We start from the raw sequence: 27,491 nt of genomic DNA, 5'->3' as shown, positions 1-27,491 counted from the left end.
ACCTGTGAGATCACATCACATATCAGTCTGGCGCCTCGCCTTCTGCCACCCTTAGCTGCCCTGGTGGCGGGGGGTGGAGATTGGGGGGGGGGGGGTAGCCACACCCTTGGCTCCATTTTCAACACCAGCCATCCACCAGTCCTCCTCAGGCACGACGTTCCCTCCTGGATATTAATGCAACTGAATTATATTATATCCCAGACGCCGCCGTCGCATCGGTGGAGTCCCTGGAGCCTCGGCAGGTCCTACAGGAGACGGCCCCCGCCCAAACTATCAATCCCCCTGCCCCCTACCCTCCCCGACTGTTTTTCCACATCTCTAATTGGGGTTTGTTTACATGTTCCACGATCAGCGGCGACCGTGCGACTGGCGCCTCCCAAATTCTAATGTGGGGGGGGGGTTACTTGTCATTTTATTTGCCATTTGTGCCGTTTGCACTAATCACACCATCTAACAATGTTTTCACTCATATCATGAGCATCTGATGGCAGCGTAATTACACTGTTATACTGATCAGGCATCAGGCGCTTCATCGAGACGACCAATCAGATTTTACTTTTCTTTTTTACAGATGGAATAACTGTCACACACATTTGCTTTATATAATCCAACTTCCCCTTTCCTATTGGACCATTGGTCAACGTTTGACTGCATCCTTTATTCTGTAGCTACGCCCTTAAAATGACTCTGCCTGCAGGGAGAAGACAGGATTGTGAATCAATACAAATCAATCTAAGTTTTGGCATCATCTACATGCAAGTCTTACATATCTGTGGAAGATCTTTAGAGTTTATGTTCCACATTTTATCCTCTATTCAGCATCCCTTCGATCATAACGCCATCATTAGAGACCTCTCTAATAAGCAGGTTCAGCTGCCAATAAGTCCAGCCTGTTATGACATCACAAACCGACCCGGTATTGAATTATAGTCTGTCTTTTCAGGCATTAGTAATAACTAAAAAGTATTTCACATGCACACTAATACCCAAGATTTCTGAATTTGAGTTGTGATTTTATGTTTCTCCTCAAACTGAGTTTCCCGCTGGTTAAAAAAGGAAAGGATGATGGGCACGTCTTCCGGAGTTTGTGTGGATGCTTCCGTCTGGAAGAAAATTCTAGCGGGAATTTTGGTGAGAGAAAGATCTGCTTGAGAAAAGACAGATGGTCTGGATGAAGAAGAAATACAAAACAAATCTCTCCACCCTGAATGTAAGTCTCTGAGCAGGCCAGATTAGGTAATACTGAAACAAAAGAGCAGCATTGGTGAATTCATAAGAGAGGGGGGGGGGGGAAAAGCCAATTCGGAAAGATAAACCCCTTTAGCAAAAAAACATGATGGGGCACAACTTCCATGTAGGTTAATAAAGTCCTAATTGAAACCTTGATGAGAATTCACGCTGTAGCCCAAATGTCAGGTAGCACCGGGTCTTGTTCGGCCATCGTTCCCGGACACCAACTGAGATATGGGCTGCAGCTTCTGAGCGCCACGTCCAATCTCACTCCGAATGCTCCCCAACATAGACAAAGGAGGCCTTCCACCCATGTCGAGGGAAGGGACAGTGATTAATGAGGCCACACCGGTGGAGAGTGGCTCCGTTATACTCCAACTCCAGTCTTGTCTCTGCTTCAGCAGCAAGAGTGTCAACAAGGAACTAATGACTGCCAAAATGTCCTGTTATATACTTCCGAATAACATCGCTCTCCTCATCGTGGTGGAACACGGCTGGAAGCCAACTATATTCAGGAGAATATTGGCATAAATATCTGTCAGAGCTGCAACGGAGACGAACCTGGTCAGATATTTTGGGGTATTCCTGCTGTGTTTGAGATGGCTATGACTTTTTGACCCCCATCCAGCTAAACCCAACTACTTTTTCTGAAATCTTTTGGATCGGACTGCTATTTTTTTGCAAGGATCCCTGTTTGATGCACGTCTCCCTCCTTTCTCAGAAGTCTGGAATGATTTCAGCATCTTATTCAAGGATGCGTCGACATGTGCACTGATTCCAGTAACTCATTAAAAAAAGAAAATTAGAAGGTAGGGGCTATCATCTCTGACTGAGTTTTAAATACAACCATATTCATTCCATTCAATTCAGTCTACCAAAAGTCTAAACTGATGACTTGATGAGTTTTAAATGTTTGCCTTGAAAGTTTCCTTCTTTTACTTCCAAATGCAAAATTACCTAACCAAAGCAAATTTAAATCAGTTTTATTTGTAACTCTGAGGATAAAAAACGTTCAAGTGTAAACTCTAAAACCAAGTGATTTGAATGCACACTAAATACCTTAACTTATTCCTCAAAATTGCCATGGAAACCCTTTCCCATGATGCCAAACAACAGTTTTTTTCCCCCAATTGAGGTCCTACTGTGAACACAACATAAAGGTGTCATCCATTCAGACGTCACTGCCTGATTTTTAGGAAAAAACCAGTCCAGATTCTTGCACGTTTCTTCCCTTCCACTCAACTGGGTAGAGAATCCCTCGAGCCGCTGATCGAACTGCAATCTCGCTGTTCAAACACAGCTGCATCAATGGGATTTTGTCACCGTGCCCCCCCCACCCCCCACCCCCTGGAAACAAAGATATGCACAGCTGCTGCTCCGTTGCCCAGAAACTAAATGTCATTTCAGCAATACCCCCCATTCCACCAATAGGATAGTGTTACAGGAAGCAAGGCAAACAGTCCCGGGCCTCCAAACTTGATTTTCCCATTTCAATCTACTCCAAACTGCTCCCACGCATCCATATTCCGGGGCTCGGCTTTCTAATGAGAGTTCACGTGTCACTGAAATTGTGGAGACAGAAGGAAAAGAGTAAAATAAATGCACCTTACGGAACAGGAGGGCCTCGCTGTTATTGAGTTTACGGTATCATTTTCATATCACCGGAGACCATCCCCTCTGTTCAATCAATATGTGCTGAGTTCTATAATTTAAAATCACATTAATGGATGCATTCATGCATTTTAAGCGTATTACCAAGAATTAGATTATTATAATTTTTTTAAAAATAAATTTAAAACTATAAAGCACACAGAAATTTCATTTGCATGTTTGTTTAAGACAGCAAACAGCTTGGAGGTTCTTTCTAGGTCCTAAAAATAATAATAATAAAAAAAATCTCTTTTACATTTTGACCCAATGTAAACATGACTTTATTAGGGACAAAAAAAATGAAACTCGTGTCTGGCACATTGGCTCAGGAGAAGTAAAAGTTTAGTTTGGGAACGGTTTTAAAAAGGGGAATTCATTAACGTAAACAGCCTTCAATCGCACTGAGACTCATTTATTCAGCCCAGTGCTTTAGCAATAGTCCCTTTGTGCAATTTAGCTCAGTTTTGTAAAGAGCAAATCAAGATGAGACGACAGGAGTAAAAATAAAAGGTATCGTTTTCTACCGTCTTTTGTCGCTACCTAAACATGTTGTCACTCCGAATCGAAACAGGTACAAATGTAAAGAAACGTAAGAGTTTTTTCTTATTCATCCGACAGATATTTTACATTCATTAGAGTTTAAGGCTTTTCTGCAAACCGGGGGAGGGGGGGAGGGGGTGGCATTTAAGGCCCTCCAGAGGCAATAAAGCCAATGGGCTACCAGGAAGAGCCATATCCGTGAATGAACTAATTAAGCCCCTCAATGTCTTCGACAAAATGGTGCCCTGAGATTGTTCTCTCCAATACCAGTAATGAGAAAGAGAGAGACACCAGGGTGAAAACACGGAAGAGAAAAGCCAGTGTGGCGGGGATGGGGGGGGGGGGTGGCTAGACTGCATCCTCAAATGCATGAGGAGAGCATTGCTCAGAAATGAGATTGAGGAAGTAGGCGGCGGAGGAAGGCTTTCCAGCTCTTTCTGCCCCCCCACCCCCCACCCCCACCAAGTCTGGATGGATTTGCCACAATTTTTGAATGCAAGGTTGTTGTTTTTTATCCGTTTTTGTTTCTGCAGCCTGGGTTGCAGCGAGGCTCATTAAAGTCCGTAAACAGTCAGAGATGTGCTCTCTAATGAGGAAGCACTTCTGTTGTAGAAAGAAAAAAAAAAAGAGTTCTGTCCTCGGGAAGCCGGCCATGCCAGCTAAAAGCATCCAAAACCCCCGTCCCCCAACAACCAAGCCATTCTTTGCAAGCTCATTTGCGCACCTCTCGTTCTCATTGTTCTCTCATTTTCTGTCCTCCACTTTGTCCCGGAGGAAACGATTCGGAGTCACTCCTGTCATACTTTACCCTGAAAATGCCGAAAAAGTGATTAATCAAGATTTGAGACTAGTCTAGTCCTTCAAGGTTTGCATCCAAGGTCTCTAGGGTCAACAATATCCCCGGGAAGGGGTCTACAGTCAACAATGCTACCAAGTGCAGTGGAGTTGAATGAAACAGAGAGGAGTAGGGATGAATAAAGTCCTACTCTACTCTTTGTTGACCCTGGAGACCTTGGATGCAACCTTGAAGGACTAGAGTGGTCTCAAATCTTGATTAATCACAGCAGAGTTGGAATAAAAAACAACAACAACAGCGGTCTTTTCACTGTCGGCCCACAACAGTGTTGGCTTTTCTTTTGAGATGGGAGAGAAGCATTTTGAGCGGACACAGAGGAACGCCAATGCGATTTGGCATTTGGAGTTGGCGCTTCACAAAGACAGTGGGTCAGACAGTGATAAGTGATCTACCTATGGCTCACTGCTCACACTGATTCTGAATAATGACGGCAGCAACGGCAAGATAAATCACGATCCCGCGGACGCAACGAAACCTACAAAGGATTCTGGCTCCTGGAGGCACAAGGGGGTGTCGACTTCCGGAGAAGCGTTTGATATTTTAAGAGACAAAAGTAAAGGTTAGATATATAAGTTCGGTGCTCTGATGGGAGCCCCCCTGAGCTTTCAGAGTTCATTAGAACCATATTATCATCAAGTATCTTAGAGCCTCGCTATTAGGGCTGGAGTTGCAGTAATCTTGATGGTGCCACTGGAGGGAAAGCTGCAGGATAATTAATGTCCAAAAACGTTCCCTGTCTTGGACTTATTGAACGCACAAGTAATTTCATGGCAACTTATTAGATATCTTCAGTGCAAAAATAGAAAGAGGCGGTAAAAAAAGCTGCAGATAGCAGACAGTGCAGACCTACCCAGATACGGCAATTTGTGACACTGGTGTATCTTCAAATCTCAGTTGTCATTGAAAGGAAAAACATTACTATCCTTTAAAAAAATAAAAAATGAAATGCTTTCATAAAGGCCAAGAGAAACCAAGACTCAATGGAGGCTAGCTCTTTGTCTGAGCCGAGCAATAACTCAAACGCAATCATCGCATTGCTTGTAAAAAGCGATCAGCCGTGATTGATGGCTACAAGCGGAATGTCCACCAATCCCATTAAGCCTCCACCAAGCAGCCAATCTGGACACACATCCAGTTTATATCAGGATACTTCAAACTTCAGCCCCCCCCCCAAGAGGCAGACGTGATCCATTGGGGTACAATACTGATTTAAAGGAAAATGAACACATGCTAGCAATATTCTAGTTATGTTTCACAGCGGAGTGTTAAAATACAAAAAGGACCTCGACGTCTCTTCCCGCTTTGCCGTTATTGCCGCCGCTGGAGACATTAGTGTCCTATATTTAACACACAAATGTAAGAGTTGCGTGAATCAAAAAGGAAAAAAATATCCAGGTAGGAATTGGGCAGGAAACGGTTAAATCACCTTTATATCAGCCGATCCTGAGAGACGTGACGTTTTCGATCGTTTGAGAAAAAAGAAATTCGAATTGGTCAAATTTCTCTCATTTCACGGAAGGACTGAATGTTCTAATAATATTTTTCCATCATCACACGGTTCAGGTGAGGCTGGTCAGCAAAAAACCCCCGGAGACAGAATCTGAACTGGGTCTCCAGCAATCGAGGCAAGATTGATGACTTCATGTTCACGTCACATCTCGGAACGACTGGGCTCGTCTTTGACGTGACTTTTATTATGTCTTTTTTTTTTTTTAAAGACATATTTGGAGAGCTACATCTGAAACTGAGACTTTCCACACGGTGTGAATCAAAAATGATGTTTTAATATTAGTCATATATTCGCTGCAGACGCTGCAGATGCCTTAGAGCTGCGTCGCTCAGATGAGTACTGCCGAGCCGTGCCAAACGTTATTACAAGTCTTTGAGCTGAAGCCATTGGATGCCGTCTTGGAAGCTTCCGTTGGCTGGCGTAAAAAAGGCCGAGCCCCCCCACCACCACCACCACCACCACCACCCGACCCCTTGTGTCAAAGCGTCTCGGCTCGACCCATCTGGCTCGCCTGCGCCGCGAACCGTTATCAATCATGTGCAGGATGACATGCTCCCTTTGTTCCTGCGGTGCAAACACATTTCATCCCCTCGGTGTTCAGACTGTTTGAAAAGTTTGAAACATTTTTTCCACAATAAGCACATCGAACATTTTAAGCGAGATCTCAAGCCTCCAAAACTCCGATGTAAGTCGATGAGTTTAACCTTCGGGCTTCATTAAGGGAGGCATGAAATCATCAAAAACACCTTTTAAGCATCCTTTTGATCCCGTCTTTCCTACTTTCCTGCCGTGAGGTGAGGGTTCGCTGCTCCAGACGAGCTCCTTTTCCAGGAGGCGAAAAGTCGACGCTGGTGGCATGAAATTAAAAATTTAAACAGACTTCAGAGAGCTTTGTAGAGACTTGATTGATTGGTTGAAGCCTTTCATAGGAAATTTAAAAAAAAAAAAAAAAAAGAGCATCTTATTAGCAAGAAAATGCAAAGATACCATAAGAAAACAAATGTGGGCTCCAGATTTTGCAGCATTTTCGAAGTCACTGATTCATATTCAGGGGATTTGCATTTAAATGTTTGAGAATTTACACCGAGTTGAGCAACTTGAATGGAACAGGCTGCCAAATAATATGGAGGAGAAGCTAAAAAAAAAAAAAAAAACGACAAGTGCCAAGAAGTTCTTATTACATGTCAGCACCCCTATAGCATCAACAGAAGGAATTCTAAACCACAGCAGAGGGTCTTAGAGTATCCATTTTCGGAGTTCTGAACAGTCAATAAAAAGAAGTAATTACGGATCAGAACTTTCTGGTGCTTATTAAAGCAGCATAGCGCCACATTATGCAAAAATAAAATAAAAATAAAAAAAAGCCTCGCTAATAAAACCAGACAGCTGTCAGTCAGGAGAGCGGCTGTTCATTTCAGAGACGTAATCAGGCCAAGATACACAAACAGATTTTTGTTGCTTTTATTTTTAGACTTCGATTTTTGTGGAGGAAAACTGCGCTTCGCTCTCAATGCAAAGACGTCTCCTCTCCTGATTTGTGCCTTTTTATATTTTTTTTTTTTTGCTCAACTCAGTTGCAGAAAGGAGCTGAATCCAACTAATGAAATGAGAAGATCGGCCCAGCGTGGATATAAATGTGATTAGAATAAAGTCATTTTTAAATTAAATCAAGCAAAAACAGAGGGTGGGGGTAGGGGTGGGGGGGGGCACATCTCTTCCTGTCTGACACCATTACAGGTCTGGTGAGATTTATTAGTAGAAAATAAGTCTCCAGCAGCCCAGCAGAAGACAATGGATGGAGAGGTTGAAGTGCCCTGCCAGCCCAGCGGTCCCTCCTTGACGACACTTTGCATGGTGACCCCGCCTCCCTCTCATCCTCCCGCCCCCTCCTCCCCTTACCTTTGTCTCCCCTCTGAGCTCACTTGGGGGGGGGGGGGAGCCACTCCCGGGGGGCTTTTCTTCAGGAGTGGCTCCACGACAATGCTGTTAGCGTGAAAGCCTAATAAATTACAGACCTCTCCTGATCTCATCAAACACAGCAGCCTGGGCCGTAAAAAAAAGCATAATGGAAAGAAAAGAAAAATAAATTCCAAGGGGGTTGGAGCCAGGGGGTGGGGGGTGGTGGGGGGGGGGGTCAGAAAGAGGTGATTGCAACGTTTTCAGGTGAAACTGGAAAGAGGTCACCCTCTTAATTTTAAAATCAAAAGACAGGAGAGATTCGTGTTACAACCATTCTTGTGTCTCTTATTTCAAAAATGTCAGGTTCGTATTTCCAGCGTCGGGGATGTTGCAGAGGTCACCCCCGCTTCGTGTCAGGGGAGAAAACTGGACAGTTATGGGAACATTTTGTGGCAAAGCTTTTGGAATATGAATTCAGCAAAGGAAAAACAAAAAAAAGAAGCGTTTAACCAAGCCGTGGCAGTTGTTTAAAAGTGTACACAGAGCGTTTTGCTTCTATTTGATTGGTATAAACACCAAATTACTCCATCGTCTAACCCCAACCCCTTTTTATTCTGAAGGACAGGGATCTATATAAACAGGCTTATCCTTCCCCTGAGTGCAACTTGGCAGCTTTCTCTCCTCCAAATATTTTCTTCCATATAATCTGTACACATGGATTCCCAGAGTGCATAGCGATTAATATGTGCATACAAATGATTTAATTAATAATGAATCTGTAACGTGTACTTATCCTTTCATTTGGTTTACCCGGTGGCACAAATCTCTTATGTCAGGCCTCCATGAAGAGGTTGTGTGGAATAAACAGAAAAAGTATTATGAAGCTGTTTGAATTACAGTTTGATTCCAGAACATTCAGTGATGTCAGAATTCAGACATTCAGAGCCGTGTCCCGATTCAAGTGGCGTGATGAGCGAGGCCACGTCCCCAATTCAGAGATCCTTTCAATGTCACCCAAAAATGCTGCCTCCTTTTTTCAGACACTGCCACATCTCCTCGATGGGTCCTTCATCTACCATACAAAACCAAATAAAACTACTATTACTCCTCTTATTCAAATCAACTCCACCCTTTTACGTCGCTAGGCAACACGTACAGCTTCTCAAGAAGGCCAAAAACAAACAGATCTGATATGACTCTCCGTGCACCTCGACGGAGGACAAGACGTCGTAGACCGGGTCCTTCGACGGATGCGAGGCCTGAAATGATCATTTAAAATGAAATATATCTTTTCAAACGTTGTTTCCCAATAGCCTCTCATGCTGCTCGGGGCAAAATATGACATTCAACAACAGAGGGCAGTAATAAAATATCACAATTTATCGCTTCCTGTGATTCTTGAGCGATGATGCTGTTGGGTTTGATGGGTGGCCGTACAGGTGCTTAAGCTCACTTAGCTTCTGTTATGGTAACAGCCCCCCCTCAGCACTGAGACAATATTACCCTGGAACCACCTGCTACCAATCCAACAACAACAAAAAAAAAACACCATTTGTTTTGATCAGTCTGACTTCATCATTGTTCGCAAGCGATTTCCTCATGGGGAGCAGCAGCAGGGCTCTCGTCATACGCAGCTCACAGATTAGATTGTGGGCAGGATTATCGCCGTTTAATTGGATGATATCTGACACTCCGGTTTTGATCAAATGGTCCACGGTCTGCGCCGCATCCGCTTTCAAATCCCAGCTACATGGATGTGTCGGTTTCCTGTTTCCTGTAGCATTACCTCGTACACCTCGTACCTCGGACAAAGACACTCGTAGACAATGAGGTAACTGTACGTTTGCCTCGACAAACAAGTGCATCATCAGCATAGAAGAGATATCGGTTTTTCTTTTTCCCTTCAAACAAATATATCACCTATGTTGTATGTTTTTTAGTGGTTTGAGAAAGCTAAGAAACCCAGAGAGAACCCATCTAAATGGGGAGAACACCCAAACTACACACAGAAACATCCCAGTACCAAGTTGTTCTTTTGTTTTACTGTAAAAGCCAGAAAAATGAAAGTTACTCAATGTGCTAAATTTCACCAGATGGTCTTAAGGCTCCCATCTTGACAGACCCAACAAAGGCGCGACAAGGAGATCCTCTAATCTTATGACAACATAAAGCTTGTACCGGTCACATTTCCATGACAACTACCTACAAACCTGCAGACGTGATAATAAATGTTTTTGCCACCTGAGTGGAACAGTATGCAGCGGAGTAAGTCATCTTGGACTTTCTGCTGGCACCGCCTGAACACTACTCGGAGCCACACAAGATGCTGGCCCCAAGAATGCGCTCAAAGACAACTGTGCCAATTTAAGGAGTAAACAAGTCCACAGAATACTGCGAATGCTGCACATCTCGACTTGTTACCGTCTCCCAGAGGACCCACTTTTTTTTTTCCGCACAAAGGCTGAGGTGGCTTTGCACCTGAGGAAGCCAGGCAATAACAGAGGCCCTGGGAGGAGATAACTGCCGTTGCTAGGCATTACATCATGGTGGTGAGTCACACCCTGGGATTAAGAGACAGTATAACACAAGCCCAGATACACTCTGGCCTTGCCTCCCCGTAGGAGCTCAGCCAAGGTTAGGTAAGATGAAAAATTTGATTGGAAAAGAAGGCTGGTCTCTTTCTGTTCTCATAATGTGCCTCAAAAAAAAAAAAAAAAAAAAGGAAAAATTAAGGCGCTGATGCAAGAATAATCCTCAGGTTGGTGGAAAACACACTGCAGTAAATGACACTCAAAGATGTGCGAGCGTCGACTGCATATTTAACAAAAATACCCATGATTCCCAAGGCTACCTAATGATTCAAGGTATGATGCCTCAGTCTTCGTTTTTTTAATCTACACTATGAAACTAGATTCACTTTAAATACGGAGGAGATGCAAATAAATAAATCACACATCATTTAGCAGCAAGAAACTCTTTGAAAGGTTTGGGATGAGTGCATCATTCCTCATTTATGAGACGCTCCTGAATGCACCGTGGAGACGGCTGTTAGACACCTGAAGCAGATGGATGTTTACTTTCCGGCAGAGTCCAGTTCGAGGTGATCATTTTTTTTGCAGGTTTTATGACTTTTGGGAACAGGATGATAAAATAAATGCCGGTCAGTTGGATGTTTTTGGTTTTGTTTTTTTCCCCCCAAAAGCAAGCAAGGAAGAGAAGACGCTACGATGAGTTGGTGGCGGAACGGAGATCGGTCTCAATTTTAGACGAAGTTAAACCCCTAATGAACAAACTCAACACTTTAAATAAGCTAACTTACTTATCATTTAGCATGTTTGCATAATCATTGCGTTACATAATTATACTAATTGCATAGGATGGGACAAATGCAAAATGAGACGCTGTTGCATCCTCCCCCCCTCCCCGTCTTAATGAGCATTGTCACAGCTTTGCCTATTTTGGCTGCGGTCCATTTGGCAAATTTGTCATCGCGGCGAGGGCAGAAAGAAAGAGATGCCAGAGCCCATCCGGTTTGCCGGTTGACACCATTCCATCACGGATATTCAGAATACTATCGGCGTGGTCGTGACGCTAACCGGTCAGACCACATGCTAACATGTTCAAGAACTTGATGTTCCTCAAGACGGAGCATCTGTTAGGATGCAGCGACGCTAAAGTACATCCACACACGACACAGTGGATCTTCATATCTATTGGTTACACATGTGTTCCAGTTGGTCCTGATAAGGAGCGTGAATAGAAATGTTTGTGCATCTAACATGGACCAGCACTGCAGCGGTAGGGGGGGGGTTTGGAGAACACTCATTAATCCATTGCTTATTTTTATCCCGTGACCGAATAAAGCAAGCAGACAGAAAACAAAGGGATTAATGAGTGATTACCTGGGTAGCCAATCAGAAGCCTAAATGACCAGGGGAGACCATATTTGCCTCCCTGGTGGCACAGCGTGCCACTACTGCGCCGTGACTTCAACCTAATAAGGACATTGAGATGTGTTTTGTTTTTTTTGTTTTTTTAAAGAGGAAAGAAACGACTAATGAAAATGATGGAGCGATACGTCAAGCCCAATGGAAGAGTAATAACATTATCATACGAAGCGAAAAAAAACAAGAACAGTGAGGAGCGAAGACGATTTAATGACATTTGTGATTGGTTTTTGTGAGGGAATAAAAATCACCGCTTTTTAAAAAGGGAGCGATAACTACCCCTGTAGACAACAGATGTACAAGGAAATGAGATGTCTCTCCAAGTAGTCCGAAAGGCAGATTTTAGATCAGAAAATCTCTCTCAAAATTGAGGATACAACCAGCAGGTGTTCAATCAATGGAGGAGCGGAAAAAAACCTCCAACGAGACACTTTTACTTTCAATGAGTCTCAAAAGATACGGTGACATTGAAGCAGCAAAAAGAAAAGAAAGACTCGTTCCAGAAACAGGTTTGGTGTTGGGGTTGGGGGTTGGGGTTGGGGGGTGGGGGGGACAATGGTTTTAAGGGTGTCAGCGCGTGGATCCAACAGACGTAAGGGTTTATTTAAAGAACGGTCGTGAAAGCATGAACACTCGCTACGGGATCTGTAACGTAACCTGAGGAAACACCTGGTGCACCAGAAAATGTGCACCACATTGGTGTGTTGCGTATAAAGCCCCCACCCCCCAAAAAAAGTCACGTCCCAGGCGGCAGCTGCGGCTAATGTCCTGAGCTTGAAACTATACAAACTGGATATTTACTAGGTGAGAAAGGTTGTTGTGACATCACTATTAAAGAAAAACAACAAACAAGAGTTTATTTCTCTCTGAATAAGGCAGAGAAGATATTGAAATTGCATGTTGCTGCCATCTAGTGATTCTATAAGTGATCGTTTACATTTTCTATAGATTTTTTCCAATATAGATTCTTCTTTCAAAGCTGGTATCTCTGGTACCAGATTCCTGGTTCCACACCATGTGGAACCTGGACTTTCTATCAGCATCCGCGTCGACGGCGGCGTTGGGACGAAGCGTCGGCGTAAACAAAGGCAAGTAGACGACGAGATAATGAAGGTCCAATTAATTGGTAGTATTTATTCCGTAGTTCACGGGGAGTAAAATGAAATTTTCCACGCTATCCTACTGAATAATAAATACATTCATAACTAAATGTCACCGGGGAAGCGGCATCATTAGCACATGTCACATGACTACTACTTGTGTGTGAACCAAAGGGTAGGCAGTGACCGGGACTTCGGTAACCGCGATGATTCGCGTGTCTAATTGGATGGAATTAAATGCGTTACGGGTGGTTGGGGGTATGGGGGCGCTACAGGTGTGATGCCTGTAGCAGAATATGGAAGTATGGCGCCAAAGATGGGAATGAAAACTTGAATTTTGTGACTCAAGTTCCCGCTAAAACTGGACATTTTTTAATATTAAGATGAGTCTTTTCATGCAAATCTAATTTGTACAGATTTTTTCTGGTGTTACAAAACACAAAAACACCTGATTTTGTTCGTCGGAGTATCAACACGCAACATCACAGAGGTGTCTTTGACTTTTCTCGCCATCTGTTCACGGTTGCCGGTCCGGAGGGGAAGCGACCCAGAATAGCGACTGTCTCTAAACAAGGCCCATGCTCACAATGGAGACAAATGAAACATCAGTACAAGCAGTTCAAGTAGAACCAGGATGTCACGCTGGGATCCTCAAGAGAGACAGCCCATCATCACCCCGGGCATCCTGGCAAACCTGGCTTAAACAGAAGCTCAAGAAGAAGGAAATATATATGCAGGAGGAGGATGGCGCCGGATGCCGAGAGCAGAGCAAAAGGTTATACGCTAAAAAAGGACGGAGGGTTTGGAATGTCACGGCGAAACATCCACCGTCACCTTCCTTATTCCCCACGCGTAGCATCGACGTTAGCCTCCAGCTGCCAGCAGCTTCAAAGGCTCCTCAGGAGGAGATCTTCACATCAAACCTGGCTTATCTGAGCCCATCAGAGGCTGAGGACACGTCACACGGCAGGGAGAGCAAAGGGTTGATTGAACCCAGCAATTATTTAGCAAAAAAGATCCAGTGGAATAATAACGGGGGGGGGGCGACGCCCTCTGTGAAACCACGGGTTCTCAGATCCTTACAGGTCAACTAAAAGAGAGATCGTCTCTTTCGGTTAAAAAAGATCTTTCCTTAAGAAAATATGATCTCTGATAACATTGTTACTCTCAGATAGCTACTACTAGCTACTAGCTCGGTATTTGTCATGTGAAAATGACCATTTTATAACCCATAAATTGCCCAACTTTGCTAATAACTATGTCTCTACAGGCTGAGGGAGCTACAATTGAACTCCAAGGTAAGACGAGCATCTGGGCGAGAACGCGTTCCCGTCCCTGCTTGCAAAATCGAAGGAAAATTTCAGTTTTGATTGACCTTCATGCTCAGAAATCATGAAGGAGTGTCGGTTTATTACTTTTGCCGTGAGTTTTTTTTTTTTTTTTTTGCGATGTAGGGATGTTGGGGGGAAAAAAAATAAAAACCTTGCATTCATGGATTGGTGGTGGGGGAGGGGGAGAGGGCTCAGCCTCATTCTGCATAACAACCCTACTCCCCCCTTTTCCTCCCCTCCACATTCTCTATTGGGCGCCTTCATCACTCACAATGCAAATCACTCACGGCCTCCATTCATGCGCTGATTAATATGCAAAGACCGGCCATCTTCATCCAACAGCCAGCTGAGTCATCGTGATCTATGTGTACTTTGTGATTCTCTATGAAGAACAACTGACGACATGAATTTATGTATCGGTCATGAAAGTCTTGCTGCACCCCCCCGCCCAGAGCTTTCCTTCCTCGTGTCTGAACCTCATGTTGGACCCATGGATCTGAAAAACAGCCACCAACTAAGCGCTTCTCTCGACTTTAATGAGCTTCTAACCGTAAAATTTACACATTTCAGCCAAAATACCTTGAATTTGTTTAATTTCCAACAATTTTGGGCCTTTTTTTTTTTTTTTAGTTCTGCTCAAATTTTCCTGACAAATTTTAGCAGGTCGTTCTGTTTTGGCTTTTAAGGTGAACCAGAGTGTTGAAAATTCCAAGTTTAAGACGAAACAGAAGGGAAAAACACATGGAAGGAGTGAAAAATGCACACGCTGGCTTAAGACTGGATGTAGATTTCTGCAGCTAACATCTGGTAAACTAACTCAACTCGCCGTCGTGACTCAATGGGATCATTTTCTAATACATTCTTGCTTTTAATCGTACAGCAGCCAGCTCTGTTTGCTGAATATAAGCCCATTTGTATCCCAGCAGCTCCGGCGCTGATGAGAATTTGCTCAACCTGGGCTGTAGAACAATTGGTACAAGCTGCGTGCATGTCACTTTGAATGCAGGATCCCGTTGATCTGCAGAGGAAAAAAAAAGTTCAGAAGTTCCAGAATCTCGTTTTATTCACAAGCACACCAAGAACACCTTATAATTTTCCCTTGTTTTGGCTGCTTTTTCCAGTTCCCCTCTACGTAAAAATAGCCTGTATTATTTTCATAGCGGCTTTTGAACTCACCACAGCAGTTTAAGTCCCATATGTTAGTCATTTAGGGAATTGTGCATTTTCTCTCTCCCCCGTCTGAAAAGCTAAGTTAAACTTTTTTTTTTTCCGTTCTTTTTTTAGAGGGTAGCCTCACGCTTGACTCACAGAAACATTGTTGGTAGAACTTCCAATCCGTCTCGGAATTTGAAAAAGACGCAACAGGGGGTCTGTTTTGCTTCAGAAGTCAGCGTGTCCGGTTTGATTTTTTTAAAAAAAGCCGAATTAATGGAAAGGCAGGTGCAACTGGAAATTCAAACCCAAACCGTCGGTATTTTTGTTACCTTGTTGTTTCAGGTAATGACAGAATGAAGAAATGACAGCGAAGAGGGAGTGAAGTTTGAATGATGAATGCAGAAGTTCGAAACGCCGCTCTGCTAAGTTATTCAAATGACAATTACTTTACCTCCCGTCCTCCAAAGCATTAGCCTTGGATGTGTTATAAACTAATCTACAAAGAATGCCGACTTCCTCTCTTTTCTGATTGGCCGACAGTTACAGAAAGACTCTCATTAAAAGTTGAGCTGCAGTTCAGCTTTTTTTTTTTTTGTTGGCAACGTCGGTTTCATCGTCGCCGGAGCATCATCATCAGCATCATCTATTGCTAAGCAACAGCAAACCTCTAGCAGCGTGGGGGGGGGGGTCAAAACCATAAAACCCACGGGGTCAGAATCGTAATTTTGCACCAGCAATCGCCGCTTCTAATGATGCAATCTCAATTTTTCGTTAATCTGAAAACATTAGAAATATCTCCTTACGCTCTTTAAAGGTTTTGCAGGATAACGACCCAGCATGTGATATTTCCATCCAATAGTGTCAGGAGAAGCTAGACTCAATCCATCCGGCTGCAGGCGGACCACTGTCTGGGTCAGCTTCTGAAACCATATTCCATTTAATCCGGCGATATTCAATCATTTCTTGGAAGGTGGCGGTGCGGATCTTCCCTTTCCTTAATGTTTGTTACTAAGCTGAGAATTAGATTATCACTGAACCGGAACAGGAACTGGAAATCAATAAATGTAATTAAATTGCACAGCCTTCAAACTGTGTGATACTGTCATTACCCTTTTAATACACCCCAGGCCTATCAAATAATGTGATCAATTTCCTTGAATTTCTGGCCCTATTCCGACAGTGGGCAGAGCCGAGGCACATCTATCCAATTACGTCCCTTCGCCTCTTCTCCTATATGTGAGGTGAAGAGAGTTGCAGGGGGGTGGGGGTGGGGGGGGTCGGAATATTCAGACGGAATCGTGACTCTTGAGAAAAAAAAATGATGACAGGCAGTTTAGCCCTAAGCAGCAACAAGTGTCGGGAAATGCCTTTGGAATATTTAGTTGTCTGCAAGTATTGCTAAATTGACGTTTTATGCTCCCATTGGGTGCTGAGGCCGATCAATACTCACCCGAATTTAGCTTCTCATATTTAATAAATGAAACTCTGGCAAAATGTTCAGTCATGATGACTCTCTTTACAAAATCGTAGCCTTGTTCTGATTTCTCGTAGCATCCCGCCCTTCACGTCTCAATTCCACGCCGTCGGCGTCACTCGAGATATCAGCCGTTAGCGATATCTGTCGTATAGCGCAGAGATACACCCACTCTGTGGCTGCCAAGCTTGAAAAACATTTAATCATTTCATCATTTTTCCATCACAGCAGGTTCATCGGCCGCCACCGCCACCACCACCACCAACAATGTCCGGACTCCACGGAGGGAGGAGGGACGCGGAGGTTTTAATCTCCTTGTCGCCGAGTTCAGGTTTCCGTCAATTACAACTCCAAACAATCTGAGCACCAGAGACTTCCTGACAGACTTAATTATCAAATCATCAGCTGTAATAAACAATTATCTTTACTCCACTCACTCCTCGCTCTGATTGATATAATTCTTCCACCAAAAAGAGTGTCAGCAGGTTTAATTTTTTTGTTTTTTTTGGTAATTAAAATGTCAAGCTGAGTGCATTTCCTAATATCTTAATGTGATAATAATAAAATGAAAGGTGCCTCCGGTTTCAGCAAAGTCGGAACAAAACAAAAACACCGATAATTTGATAATGATTTGACAAACGCTTGATAGGCAGTGATTAGAATTTATTTGTTTTTAGGTCTCCGGTGTTGGTTGATTGTTGCGAATTTTGTGAAATATTCAGATCATCCGTTTAGAACCTTCAACAGGTAAAAGGAACAGGTAATCTGGGGTTGTAAAGATGTGGAAGCAGAAACAAATGTTTTGGGTTCTGCAGAGGAAATTTTAGCCATAATCACGTGACTGCTTTTTTTTTTTTTTTTTTTTTTTTTTTTTTAACCTACAGGCCAGTCGTGTGTGGAGAGGACGCAGAACGGCAGCTGCCGTGACAATCATCCCTGCGTGACAGAACTGGAAAACCTTCTACTGTATTCATCTACTAGAATAAATATTCGCCCTCTCTCAGAGGACCCCTGGGGGCCGCAAACTCCTCTTGCTCCACACAGTTGCCATCTCCGGAGACAGGGGGCAGGCAGACGCAGGGAGGGTTGTGCAAAGCAGAGGAGGAGGAGGAGGAGTGGGTTTAGGAGAAAAATGGGTCTCCCCCCCCTCCCGCCCTATATAACTATGGGGGGGCTCAGGGATTGGATCCTATTGTATACACTGAATTGACTATTCAGTCTCTCTCAATGGATGACGAGTCTCTCCCCCCACTCCCACCAAAAAACTACGATCAAAGCAGCCCCTGCCTGTTGGTCAGCATCATTTTTGCGCCTAAAAACGCACCGCGCAGTGAAGTTGTAAACTCCAGTGTCCAATTTATTCTATTTGGAACGTCAGAAAGACACACCCTGATTATTTTTACTTCAATACCAACACCATTAGAATTGATTTTCAACTTTAAAATCCCACGTCCGCGCACAAAATAGCGCCAAGGTGCCGATTTCGATGATAACGCGAAGCGGCGGACTGGTGGAATCGATTCAAGCGCGGGGGGAGGGGGGGGGGGTTGTTAATGAGAAATAACAATCTAAAGTCATCTCATTAAATCGTCCTCAAGCCCGTTCTCTGCGGAACGAAACAAAAGCATCTCCGCGCAGGGCGAGAGGCGCTCCTCTCACTCCATCCGTGCGTCACGGCTGACCCAGAATAGCGAGCGCGCAGAGCCGGACTTGTGCGCATAAACGTGCGTTTTTAAATTCGGGCTTCTTTGAGTGAAAATGCGACTAAGAAACAGTCAAGGGGTGCAGGTTTAAGACAATGGGGGGGGGGGGGGGGGTTCTCCTTGCGTGACGGGACGACTCAAGCGTCCCCGCATCTCTGGTTCTCGTCTCCTCCGGGCATCCCCGAGCAAATCGTGATTTGTCGAGACGAACGCGCATGGGGGGGGGGGACGCAGCAAGAGTGGGTTAAAAAAAATGAAATAACACAAATATAATATGAATTTCGTTAAGGACAGTAAACCAGACCCACAGGAGATGCCACACTCCTCTGCAATGCGCGGAGATACTCAAAAAAAAAAAAACACCCAGAAAGCTCCCGACGCGAATTCGGTTTGAAAGGATGCTTCAGAACTGACTGAAACGGACTCCTGTTCGGGTTTAATTTGATTGTAACGCAGGTAAAACTCCGGATTCTCTGTGAAACTTTTGCTTCTAGGTTCGGTGGATCTCAGGGCAGCTGCTCCAACCTAACGTCACAAACACCGTCCTGAGTCCGGTGGGCAGAGGATGCCGCCGGCGACACCGGAGGAGGATGCGGGCTCCCACAGCTCCGGCCCTCGTTCCACACTTTGACCGCATCATTTTAGAATAATCTCCAAGAAATAAATAAATCTTGCTTCTTACCTGCGCAACCAATCAGTAGCAATCCCCAGATGAGGCTCCTTATGTGCGGCATTGTAATGTGTCACAGATATTCTCCTTGAAGAACAGACGCACTTTGCACAAGCGAGGTGTCTCTGCGCTGATGGAGGGGAGGGGGTTAAAAACGGATCTCAGCTTCTTCCTATTTTTTTTTTCCCCCAGGGACAACAACAATAACAACAACAACTGCTATTGCGATTTTTTTGTTTGGGGGTTGTTGTTTTTTTTGGTCCTTGTCGCTACCCGTGTTCGCGGTACAATGAGTGACAAGCAGCAGCCGTAGAACGCACAGGCGCGCACACATGCACTCAGCGGATACCAGCGCGAATTACTCCGCCCGGTAGAGCTGCACGAGCAGACACACACACACTCTCACACACACACGTCCACACACACACACGTCCACACACACACACACACACACACACGCCGAGGGGGCGGGCTGAGGTGAATGCAGTAACAAAGTAGTGCGCGTAGCCTCTGGTGTAGACAGCAGATGGTCACCAGGGGCTCTAATTCGGGATTACGGAGTTTCCAAACTGGGTTAGACACACGATCAGAGCGCGAAACTTATTAGAAACTGGGGGCTAATTAAAAGAGCAATTTTCGGAAGAGAGACAGTAATAATGATGAGTTGCATAAATTAAAAAAAATCTTTATTGTGGTTTTAGGCTATTTCGGAAAAGATTAGACGCACTGCTGTTTTATTTTTTATTTTTTTATTTTTTTTTTGCTGAGATTAAATAATTGTTCAGACACACATTTTGTGGAGATCGACAAACACATCAAGTCCATTATTTGCTTGTAATTTAATTAAAGATAAAGAAGTTTTATTTGGTTAGTATGGCCACCTAGAGGTGGTTTATTTCTATCTAAATTTGCGTCCACATCCACGCTCCATTTTATCCTCCACCCACTGTGGAGGGAACATCCGACTCCTCCAAATGCCCACTTCACCAGTCCTTGACCTTATTTCTGCAGCCTGTTCAAGGCAGGGATGTTGCACTTATATTGTAGCTGACTGCTTTGTATAAACCTCATAAATGATGGTTATTTTTCCAGCCAGAGATCAACACCATCCTGGCCTGCGGTTCGAGTCCAGGATATTCCAAAGAAAGCCTGAGCTCCCATTTCCTGTCCCCCTCCTTTAGGTTTCCTACATGACCAAGAATATAAAAGAGTCACAAAAATGTATGTGAATTCATATGTGAGACAGTATACCCAGTAACGGGTTTTTTATTCTCACACCTCCTGCCAACAATCTGGTTTTAAAAAAAAAAAAAGAAAGAAATTTGCAATCTGCAAAAAAAAAAAAAAAAAATGTCCAGAAGGCTATAAAACATGTCGGCGGAATGAGAACCCATCCACTAATTAAAGAAGAAGAAGCTACTAGTTAAAGGCTGACCCAAACCCCTCTCATTATGTGAGGAAGCCACTCAAACTGATCAAACGTCAAGGATAAAGATAGACTTGAAACAAGACAGATTCTTCCGAATCCTCCAAAGTATTAAACAAGTTGCAGACGATTAAACTCTACTTGTAGCAGATTTTTAGCTCTTTTGCTATGCTAAACGGATAATATCCTTTACCGACCTGACTTTCTGCCCTCCATTTGTTTCAGAGAACTCCTTTCATAAAATTAAACGGTAGCATAAATAAAGCTTTAAAGTTTCACAAACCAGGAGCTTCACCCTTGAAGCTTCTTTCCAGTCCAGCTTCACAGACTCCAAGTAAAACCTGAAGAGCTCAAATTTCCATATAAGAATCCGACTCCTATACCCATGTGTTACTTTTCAGCAGCAGCCATTCATCACCTGCCCACTGGGTTGCCCTCGCTGTGCCTCCCCCTCACCTTCTGCCCCCGCAGACCAGCAGCTCCTTCACTCATCAGCACCTCCCTGCTGCCGGCTCCACCATCTGCACCTCATTAAAAGACCCTCCAGCTATGAAGCTATTGTTTTGGAGTTCAAGCCACTGTGAAGAGTTAAATATATGTCATCAGAAGCCAGCGGTTAATATGAATGATTGCGGGTTTGGGTATTGATGACGTAAGGTCGTTTTAGTCGTCTTTAAATCCTTATCTGGGGTCACATTCTGTGAAAATGTGCATTTGATTCATTCAAAGCGAGTGAGTTGGAATCATCTATGAGCGTCTATGTGATGGAAAAATAAGATGCAGGTGGAGAGATGGGCAGGGAGGCCCCAAGTGAGGTGAACGACATGATTGGATGGTAAATGAGGGGTGGAAGAGTCTTGGAAGAGGAGAAGTCCAAGGGCAAGTAGGCGATAAAGTGTTTGGAGAGGCGGCTGTAAAGCAGACGGCGACAAATTACAGAGCCAAGGAAATAAGAGATGAACTGCACAGATAAAATGTTAAGGAGATGTCTGACTTGGTAGTTAATGATAGTAAAATTAGGCCAATCGCATCGCTTTCAAAGAGAAGTGAGGAACCACACCTTACAGAGGCAGATTAGCCGCTAAGCTAACAGAAGCATGGTCGCAGATTCTCCATCATCCAGTTCCAATTTTAACATATCTGTCATCTTTAGCAGCAATCGTGCGCAGATTGATTGCCGTGCGTGTTATTTGTGTATCCACCGCTAACTGAAGCACACGAGGTCATTTGCTGTGGGTGAAGGAAAATGCGCCCGCGTTGCCGCCGTATCTTCTCCGGTTGTTTCATTTCCTCGTGCTGCCGGCGCCGGCTGATGGTATCGTACCTCAGAGCGTGAGTGTATGCACGCAAAAAAACAAAAAACAAAACAAGAATCAGACACGTGAATGTGGATCTCATCCGTTCTCCTTCGGATCTAGAACCCTATGTGAACGTGACACATATCTGATCCCAAGAGATAACTATTTCTGTCAGAGCTCTAGGTCTCCAGCAGAAATTGACGCTTATTGGCTTAGAGTTAGCTCAGCCGAACTTTCTAAAAGTTGTTTTAGATTGTTTAAATTGTTTGTAGGAGTTTTATTGGGGACATTTGAAGCAATATTTGCACATTATTGGATATTCTTGGACAAAAATCTGCTCGTTAACTTCGTGAAGTGCTTCAATTGTCCTCCAGCCATGATTTCCATGACGACCCACACGTCCTCATAGCTGTATCTCAATTCAGGGACCAAATACTACAAAGAAGCGACTCTATGAGGGCGTGTCATTCATCAGCTGTGGTTGATGGAGGCCAGATCACATTAAGAAGTGTTAAATGAGACAACCTAGTCCATGGAGGATTTTTGTCACCTCTACAAAAGGGTCAAGCCTGTCACCTAGCAACACAAAAACAATAATTAGTTGATTAATAGTCATAGAAATAAAATCTGTTGCAGAAGTAGTCACTTTAGAATCTGTAGCGACTCAATCTTTGAGACAAAGGCACGACTAAAGAGAACATTTCGTGCAGGACTTTTTTTTTTTTTAAAAAGGGCAGCAAAGTAGTTCTACCTCTGAGAACATGATATATGTGGCAGCAGGAAGCTCTGAGCTAAGCAGACAGCTCTGCTGGAAGCTACAAGAATCCACCAAGACCCACAATTCCTCCAATCTGATGATGCCAGTATGTAATTTTTGGATGGAAACTATTTTGTGCATTTTATTCCCAGACTGCACCAGCAATGTCACAAGCTCAGTGGTGTGTGAATACAGCCAGAGACTGTATTACCAGTGAGGGTCAGTAATCGTCATGGACTGCCGGTTGGTGAAGATTCTGTCTTGTTAATGGTGTAACTAACATGTTTTTTAACTCGATTTGTGGTCAGAGTCCCCTTTAAGCTTTAGATTACACCCAATGAGCTGCATGAAGCCATTATATGTTGCTGTCTTCAATTATTTAAGAGAACTCTGCAATTGCGCCTCGAAGATTGAAACAAATGCGAAAGGGATTACCGAGACTTTTTAAGATAACTGCCTCTGATTCACGTTGCTGATTCTGTTCGATCTGGGGTATGAAAACTAAGGAGACTTTTAAATCCTGGTCTGGGTTTGAGGGAACGCTGAAATCCAGGCTTAATTAGTTTACTTCCTCAAAAACAGAAAAAAAAGAAATAGGACATCATCTGCATTGTGATGCTCAAGTCTCCTTGAACTAGAAACGGTTTATCTCTATCATAAAAAAAATCCCTAAACAGACACTAAAAACAGCATCAGATTCTTTATTCTGTTTGCACTGAGGATGTGAATTTTGAAGATGACTTTGAAAGTCGATTCAGACGACCTGTCCATCGCGTCTGCCGTCTTCGTCTTTTGGTGGTTCTTGGGACCTGAAGAACCCACAACAACACTGGGAGAACATGCAAACCGTTTGCATGGCTTTGAGATGGCTAGGGGTCAGACCCAAGACCTTCTTACTGTGAAACAGCTCTACCCACTACACCACCAACAACTTATTATTGTGCAGATTAAATGCTGAACCAAGTGTTCATATGGGTTCTAACTATATTCTTCACTAGAATCTCTACATAACAATTTCTCCTCCACAAACAGTTGGCGGATTGAAGCCTGGGTGATGTGAAATTGTGTCAGCCAGTCAGAAGGGTTGACTTTTGAGGCTGCCCTTTTGACAAATGTGAGAAAAGAGGAAGGTTTAGAAATCAAGCCAGAAGAAAAAGAAGAGGAAAAAAAATCAATGTCACTGAAGGAAATGAATCGTTTCATTGTTGGCAGTTTCTGAGGAAAAAGGCTGTTATGAAATGTGGTTTAACACTTGGGTCTCAAGTAAAAAAAAAAAGAAAATCACCAAGATCCCTGGCAGCAGGGATTGATTATCCAGAGAGCTGCCAGGAATCCTCCCCGCAACTCTTAAAAGGTTGAGCAAAGACATGTCAGGAGTGAGCTGATTGGGTTGAAGACAGTGTCGGGGGCATTGGGCGAATAAAAACTACACTGCTCGACAATGAGATTTCCACCTAGAATTTGTTTTTTCCAGAGATCAAAATACATAAAGGCAACTCCTAGACAAATTAATACAGAATCAATTAGATTTAGAAAATGTTTAACATAAACTAAATGTTTGAGATAAGTTGAGCGGAAAACGAAGCTCAACACCAAACAGAAAAGTTTGTCACGCTGAATCAATAGATGTGAGGAACGACTGTGCAGAATTAACAAACCTCAATTAACGAACCTCATGTCTGCTCCAGTCTGTGGTTGAGACAGCAACATAAGTCACAGCAAATTCAGAATTATTGGAATTTGACTTTTTGAACCCGAGAAAAAGACTGTAGAACTTCTAGAGAGCACTACAGCTAACTCTACTGCCCTGAACTGTTGGTTTGGTGTTTGGCCTGTGCCCATTAATAAAACATTACTTGTTCTGTAACAAAGGTCTCTCTACTTCCAACATAGTTCAAACTCCAAGGAGTCCGGTTTAAGTCAGGGTTTACAATATAATTTAATAAGACTCTACGTTAAGAGAAATTATGATAAGTTTTCTGAGGGGCATATACCAAACATATGAGTCAAGACTCATATACCAAACAAGTATTGGGTCAAGTATGAACCAAGGTTCATACTTGACCCAATACTTGTAAAAATTGTATTCTAATCATGCAAGAAATAAAACCCAGTTTAGCCCCCAGAAACACTCAGACGGGTGGTTTACAGGAACAACTTGCACAGATTCCGATTTTAGTTCCCTTCGCGAAAGTGGCAAAATAGTGGATCAACAAACATCTCTGATGCGCTCTGGTTCACTATACAAATGGTGTTAAATTAGCAAATCGGTTGAAGGATTTTATTCAGGTGATGGATTTATTTTGTACCAATGGGAATGTTGCAATTCCGTTAACTTTAGCAAATGTTACAAAAGAAGCTCGGCTCGAAATTCCATCCATCAGCTTTTGGGGATAAAAAGGAAAGACTGAATTGTCAGGTTTGGGTGAACTGTCATTTAGCTGTAGAACAGATGTGTAGCTGCGGGAGTTCTAACAGTCAGGTTCTGAGGTTTTGCAGAGGAAATTCGAGAAAAGACTTGGTGTGAATGATCTGCCCTCAGAACAGAAGATATGCTAACAGCAGTATGACGGTTCACAGTCAACACAGTAGATAGCGTTCTATTTCATTATAATATGTTAAATAATGTATGTATGCTGAGTTGCAAAATATAAGAAGCTTAGATATGTGTCCTCTGTATAATGGGAGACATGCTGGAGCTCTAGGTTTCTCCGGTCTTTGAATTATACAGAGGGTTAGATAAGACATGAGGAGCTAAAAAGCTGCAGCAGACTCAGGTCGTTTTAACCATTCAGACCCGGTTCTCAGACGTACGGAAGACGTGATTGGCCGAGGCATCAATGATGCAAAGTTTCCGTTGGTGGGATTAAATCCTGAAATTATAAACTAAATGTAGGAATATTTCTCAAAATAAAACTTTTCTCGAAAACGCAACTTCCTCTGTGTTTTTCACACATACGTATGCTTTCACACATGCGGGAGAGGTGAGGGTGAGATTCTTCTGCCTGGGATTATGGATGAGGCTGGAATCAGGCTCATATTAAAGCTAAAAACACATGTTCTCTCAGTTTTGTTCTTCAGCTCACAGGAAAGATCAGTATTTCCCACCACATCAAGTCGAGCTCTGCACAGATCCAGAACAGAACAGAAAATGTGAGTTGATCCTTTCTCCAGTAAATTTATCTTCGAAAAGTATAATTTCATGACTTTCATTTAAATAATTGACATCATTTTATGTAAATTGCACCCAAATTGAGACTCAACCGGGATGCTGATTGGGCCAACTGGTTAAAAATGCTGAATGAAATAAAAATATAGCTCCTGTCCCTCGGAATTCTTGACCGATAACCGCCCCCGTGCCTTTAGCGTGATATTATTGTGCGTTATCACTTGTGGCTACTTGCACACTTTTATCCTCACAAAGTTCAGCAAGTGCATGGGGAGGGCTTGGCATAGCAGCGTCGGGGAAAGTGGACCGAGAGAAGTTGAAGGTGACAGGACGATGATTAAAAGCAAAAACATCCCAGGAGAAAAGGGAACCTAAAGACTGTAATTATAGACGTCTTCACGGCAAAAGGACACTTTAAAAAAAAATACAACAGACATACAGTATATGTCATGACGATGGCCTTTTCCAAACTCATTCTAAGTTTTCAAATCTATACCAATCGTGCTGTAAGGTCAGGGTTATCTAATTCATGGTCCTCATAGGATAAACCTATATACTGTACCTAGTAACTGATCTCTCTGTATTTTTTTAATTGAAAACTATATATTTACAGATATTGTCTTAATGAATAAGCCAACTGTGGTTTTAAAGTGTAAAACAAATAATTAAAGATTTTTTTTTTTTAAATAAAATTAATACATTCATTTTTTGTTCTTTCTTAAACTACATACATACAAATAAAATGATAAATTAGAAGATTTGGCTGTTATTTATGATTTAGCTTGTTGTAAATGGATTTATGTTTAGAAAGCTTTGTTTTTGTAATCTGATGTTAAACCTTTGATATACAAATGTGTACTTTTACATTATACTTTTTTAATTAGTGAAATTTTGCGCTTTTTTTTCCATTAAATTTAAATAGAGATTTAAAATGTTGGTGTTTTTTGATTTTCTTGCTGGAAAAATGCAGAAATGTAACACCTTTTGATATTATAACATAGGCAATTTTAGTCTTCGTTTATTGTTAAATAGCAAACTCAGTCAAATCAAATTGGACTTTTCTTCTGTAATTCCACTGCTGTTGCAATAGCAATGATACGGTGTTAAAAAAAACAAAGGTAAAAATATTATTCTGCTGCAGTGCAGCCGTCATTCTAACAGCAAGAGACAACTATATCATTGATTGACATGGAAGAGAGAGGCTTATCCACAGGAGGTGAGAGGAAAGCTTACAGTCTTATTCGGTTTGAAGTGATTAATGAATGCGAAATAAATAAATAAAAGGAAAGGATGGATTAAGAGAGCTGTCAGGCAACATAACAGGCAACCCCAGGGACTGAGACAGGAACAAATCTAATCTTCCGTGTGGCACATGAAAACTATACAGCAGCAGGTAGGAAGGACCTACAGAACAAGTGTATGAATAATTTTAGGCCGGTAGATTAAATGATTCCGGTACAGACTGCTTACTAAGCATTAAAAGGATGCCCCCGCCCCCCCCCCCCTGCTGTTTCTACAGAGATAAGACCTGAATAAAGTCATGACGGGGGAAGCAGGAACAACTTTGCCTCATCTTTACTCAATCAATACCGATAATGATGGAGAACTCAATATTGTTTCAGCTGTAAAGGAAAAAAGAAATGACCAAACCGACACCCGGCAGTGTGAATACCGTTCGCTACCAAGGAGGATAATTTGTTGACAACCGAAATAAAATTGATGACTTTAAGACTTGTGGTGTACAACCACAAGAGCTGGAGGAGCTGGACTGGGGGG

At 43.0% G+C, this 27,491-nt stretch overlaps 1 protein-coding gene across 4 annotated transcripts in view; it reads right to left on the bottom strand.

The window, feature by feature from the left end:
- The window catches only part of ncam1a (neural cell adhesion molecule 1a), a 202,490-nt gene extending 183,127 nt beyond the window's left edge, over window positions 1-19,363 (bottom strand). For all 4 annotated transcript variants that reach the window (XM_068330418.1, XM_068330421.1, XM_068330422.1 and 1 more), the window contains exon 1: window positions 19,078-19,363. In XM_068330418.1, coding sequence (XP_068186519.1) covers window positions 19,078-19,129 — 52 coding nt within the window. In that variant the 5' untranslated portion in view covers window positions 19,130-19,363. The remainder of the gene's footprint in view (window positions 1-19,077) is intronic.
- Between the last annotated feature and the right edge of the window lie 8,128 nt (window positions 19,364-27,491).

The sequence above is a fragment of the Antennarius striatus genome, chromosome 13 (assembly GCF_040054535.1).
Source record: "Antennarius striatus isolate MH-2024 chromosome 13, ASM4005453v1, whole genome shotgun sequence".
Taxonomy (NCBI): Eukaryota; Metazoa; Chordata; class Actinopteri; order Lophiiformes; family Antennariidae; genus Antennarius; species Antennarius striatus.
This window is presented reverse-complemented; position numbering and strand designations above follow the sequence as displayed.